General features: G+C 37.9%; 1 protein-coding gene across 3 annotated transcripts in view; it reads right to left on the bottom strand.

The window, feature by feature from the left end:
- Nucleotides 1-814: 814 nt before the first annotated feature.
- The window catches only part of TIMMDC1 (translocase of inner mitochondrial membrane domain containing 1), a 35,033-nt gene continuing 31,049 nt past the window's right edge, over nt 815-4,798 (bottom strand). For all 3 annotated transcript variants that reach the window (XM_019650348.1, XM_019650355.1, XM_019650361.1), the window contains 2 exons: nt 3,438-3,548; nt 815-1,196 (listed from right to left, as the gene is read on the bottom strand). In XM_019650348.1, the coding sequence (XP_019505893.1) occupies nt 1,046-1,196; nt 3,438-3,548 (262 nt within the window). In that variant the 3' untranslated portion in view covers nt 815-1,045. The remainder of the gene's footprint in view (nt 1,197-3,437; nt 3,549-4,798) is intronic.

Here is a 4,798-nt window from a genome sequence, read left to right on the forward strand (position 1 = left end):
GGGCCCTCTGGCGTCCCAAGCCAGCTCTTAACCAATGCACCACTCGGCCTGCCCTAGAGTACCCCTTTAAAGGGCTACAAGAATACATATACAACCTGTAGAATTCAACTCTAATCTTTAGTGAAAATTTTAATTTACTATTGTAAAATCCAGAAAAATATATGAGGTCGGACAATTAAGTTCTTGAACTCACCCTAGAAAAAGTGCTACATAACTCATTGCTGAATATCACTAGGGTCACCTTCGAAGTACTCCCCTTGGGAAACTGCACCAACGCCAATGCCTAGTCCACCCTTGACAGCAATTTTGGAACTCTTTTTCTGGAATGGCCATCAGAGCTGTCGTCCTATTACCCTTGATGTCCTGAATGTCATCAAAATGTTTTCCTTTCAATACTTCTTTTATCTTCAAGTAAAGAAAGAAGTCACTGGGGCCAGATCAGGTGAGTAGGGAGGGTGTTCCAATACAGTTATTTGTTTGCTGGCTAAAAACTCCCTCACAGACAGTGCTGTGTGAGCTGGTGCATTGTTGTGATGCAAGAGCCATGAATTATTGGTGAAATTTCAGGTCGTCTAATTTTTACATGCAGCCTTTTCAGCACTTCCAAATAGTAAACTTGGTTAACTGTTTGTCCAGTTGGTACAAATTCATAATGAATAATCAATCCCTCTGATATCAAAAAAGGTTAGCAGCATCATGGCAACAAGTTCACGAACTTAATTGTCCGACCTCAGTGTGTGTGTGTGTGTGTGTGTGTGTGTGTGTGTGTGTGTGTGTGTGTGAATATAGATATAATGTCAAATATACAGACTGATCAATATAGATATAAGTATGTATTTAAATTTAAAAATAAGTAAAGTGAGAGTACAATGGCCCAATTCTTGGTTTAAAAAAAGGATGCTAGCAAGTCACTGCCACTACAGGTGCCAGTGCTTACAACTGTCAGCAGGCTAACCAAGGAGCAGCCTGGCTACTGGGGCATTCAATAGACATGGCAACATAGCCCCGCTTCAATTCTCCAATGAGTTTCAAGTCCAGAACATTTTCAGTTCTTGTCTTGCTTATCTGTTGATGAGGGGTTTCTAGGAAGATTTAGTAGTGCTTCAATTTTCTTAGCATCATCCGTGGATCGATTTTTCTGTAGGCTACTTTCAATTTCTTCAGGAAGCAGCTCAGTAAATTGTAGTCTGGCTTTCCTGTAATCAAAGAACAAAAAGGATATATCACGTACTGCTCTGTTTCTTTAGTTCTTAGATTTTTTTTTTAAGTAGCATTTGTCTTATTCTCTCTGCAACTTATGAGCAAACACTGCTCTTTGCACTTCAAAGACAATGACTTTCTTCTCTCTCCTAACCTGTCTCACTCACAAGCCAACTAGAACTCTGATAGTACCAAAATGGACATTGCTGTGGCAGCAGCTCTGATCCATACCATATTTCAGAGTCCTTGCAGGGGTGACAAACAGGAGCTGAAATTCCCTGAGCTAAGGTGTGATCCCTGTACCCTGGCTGCCCTCATGCACTCAGGGTCCAGGGGATGTGAAACCCCTGCCACTCTGTTAAACTCTGTTGCTAGACCTTGTAGGAACCTCACAGAGGCTATAACAATGATAATCTCGGTACAAAAAAAAAAATCAAAGAAGACAACACTATAGATGTATATTTAGAAGGATTTAAAATCTAATTTCTAAATACTGTTCTTTTTTCTAAATCAAGTGTTACTGTCTTCCTTTCTTTAAGTGATTATCAGAATCACCTATGACGTTCTTCTCAACTCTTTATAACCAGATGTGACCGTTTCTTCTTCCATATCTCTATAGCCAGTATTCTATGTTTTCTGTTCACTAAGACAATATTTTAGACTCTCACTTTGATTTCCCTATAGTTAGTTATTTTCAAGGAAAGAGGCAGACAGATACAAGGTTCTTAACTATTAACTCTCCTTAGAAACATCACATATATATATTTATATCCTATACATTTTTGGTACTATTTCCTTCTTCCAAAGTATTGTCATTACTATAATTAATTGTTTTTATTTTTACCCATTCTTGAGATTTTTCCATCTCTAAATAACTGATCAACTTTCTCTAGTTTTCTTTTTCTGGTTTCCTTTTTTTATTGAAATAAAATTATTTGTTCTTATTTTTCCAAATGTTAATTCTCCCATAACTTCCTATATCAGAGTCAATAGCCAATATATTTCCTTACCTTGTTAACTCCTTTCTCAAAGCTTATCTTTAAAAAAAGAAGTCTTTTATGATACCTAAGAACTAGAAATAAGCTAATGCTTTCATGCTTTTAATGCTCCATAATATTAAAATGTATGCTGGAATTCAGAATTTTAAGTACTTTTTCCTAGAACCTACATATCTGCATATCTCCTCCATGCTCTTAGAACAGAAACGAGAAAGGAATGAAACAAACATATACTGAGCATAGTGGTGTGATTTCTGCCCTTAGAATGGCTGAGAAAACTGAGGGCTTAAAGTTAAGAAAAATATCTATGATCATAAAACTAATTAATAGTCTAGCTAGGGTTTAAGCCTGTTTTCAAGGTTTCATGGGCTCCAAAATCAATGTGTTTTTTTTCTATAGCACATAAATCCTTGGAAAGCAGATTTATAGATACTAAGAATTTCCGCGCATATGTGTGTGTGTGTGTGTGTGTGTGTGTGTGCGTGTGTGCGTTTGTGTGAGACAAATGGGCGTTTCAAGTAAAACCTAGAATAAAATGACTGCATATCTACTCAACTACCAATGCAGCAGCTGCAGCAGATGTCGTTTTAGGTAGCCAGGAAACTGAACCATGAAAGCTAGATGGCAGCCTATTATGTTGATCTTAATAAGAATCAGCGTGAAGTCTGGTATCAGTCTGACTACTGTACCCCAGGGGAGGACTAGATGGAACAGGTGCAAGTTCTCATTCTCCTCAGTGGCTTCCAGTCCATGCACAGCTACTATAGCTACCTAATTCCTCTGCACCCACAGCAAGAAGCAGAAGCTTTGAATGTGGAGTCAAAGCATGTCTGGTATTGTTTATAGATGTACATGCAAACCGGGGTATCACCTTTCCAAGAAAGCCAGTAAGTTCACTGATTGCTGTGCATTTTCTTTACATAGTTTCCATATGCAGTTAAAAAAAAAATAGAAAAAGCAAAAATATGCAACAAAATGAAATTTACACTTTAAGGTTAAAAAAAAATGTATCTAAGAAAAGATCCTCGTCAGGATAAAAATAAAATTAGTGTCTTTCATTTTTCCATTCTACTTAACTAAAGATGAAAAGACCAGGTAGGGTACAAGTTGAAGGACTTAGTAAAAATAAACTCTTCTTTGAATTGAGTGGCAGTTTAGAGTACTTGGGTTAAGAGAACACCACTATCTAAGGCCTGCTGCTAGGAAAGTCAAATACCCTAGTCTCAACCTGTTCCTTACCATTCTTCCAGTTTCAGCTCCTCGAGTGCTTTTCGATCCTTCTGTTTTCTCTCCTGAACGGTCTCACCATAGTACCTCTGAAGTGCCATCAACATGCTTCCTACAGGAGTGCTGAGAGGGAAGCAGAGGGAAAGTTTGGGAAAAAAGAACCATCAGACCACGCACCATGTGACTGTCTCTGCTAGGACATGAACAACACCAACTAAGCCACGTGGTCACTGACAGGTTCAGGAACACTTGACAATTAACGGGTCCTTGTGGAATAAAGAAAAAAATTCATGCAATTTCCTTTCTGGTTTCAACAATAGAGACAAACAATCATTGTAACTCCATGAAATTAACTGATATAAAAACCAACAGGTCCATAAATTGGCTCTATTTTTTAACCAAAACATTAATCAGGAAAATATATATTTATGACAAGTTCTAGTAAATAGCTTTATACTGAAGGTTTCTCAGAAATAAAATTAATACCAGGAATGGTACCAGATACCCTAGGAGGCAGGAACTGTGGAAGGCATTTCTGGTTGGGTGAAGAATGCTGTTGGCTTTTCGGGGTGGAGCCACCAAAACATCCTAAAATTCAAAAGTCTGGCGCAACAGTCTCGCCCACATGCCAACAGTTACCCATTAAGACACTGATTTAGATAATTATTATAGTAATGAAGAGGGTTTCATTCTTATGTTCTCGAAGATAAGTTTTTGACTCTGATATAACTTAAATTTCCTTTGGCTACAACTTCACTAACTTCATTTAAAAATTATTTCTGCTAAATGGAAATGTCCATTGACAGATGAATGATAAAGAAAACATGATATATACATTGGAATATTATGCAGCCTTAAAAAAGAGATCCTGGAGGCGGCCGGTTAGCTCAATGTGGTAGAGCGCAGTGTTCATAACACCAAGGTTGCCGTTTGATCCCCACATGGGCCACTGAGATGCGCCCTCCACAACTAGATTGAAACAACTACTTGACTTGAAGCTGATGGATCCTGGAAAAACACACTGTTCCCCAGTAAAAAATTAACAAAAAAGAGATCCTGACACATGCTACAACTTGGATGAACCTTGAGAGCATGATACTAAGAAAAATAAGCCAGTTACAAATGTACAAATATTATTTATGATTCCACTTACATGAACTATCTAAAGTGGTCAAAATCATAGAAACAAAATAAAAAGGTGGGTTGCTAAGGGCTGAGGGGCAGAGAGAGGGAGAATTAGGGGTCAATGGGTACAGAGTTTCAGTTTTGAATGATGAAAAAGTTCTAGATATCCATTGCACAACAATGTGAATATACTTAACACCTCTGATCTGTACACTTAAAAATGTTTAAGACAGGGCCGGCCGAGCGGC

This window comes from Hipposideros armiger, unplaced genomic scaffold (assembly GCF_001890085.2).
Source record: "Hipposideros armiger isolate ML-2016 unplaced genomic scaffold, ASM189008v1 scaffold_8, whole genome shotgun sequence".
Taxonomy (NCBI): Eukaryota; Metazoa; Chordata; class Mammalia; order Chiroptera; family Hipposideridae; genus Hipposideros; species Hipposideros armiger.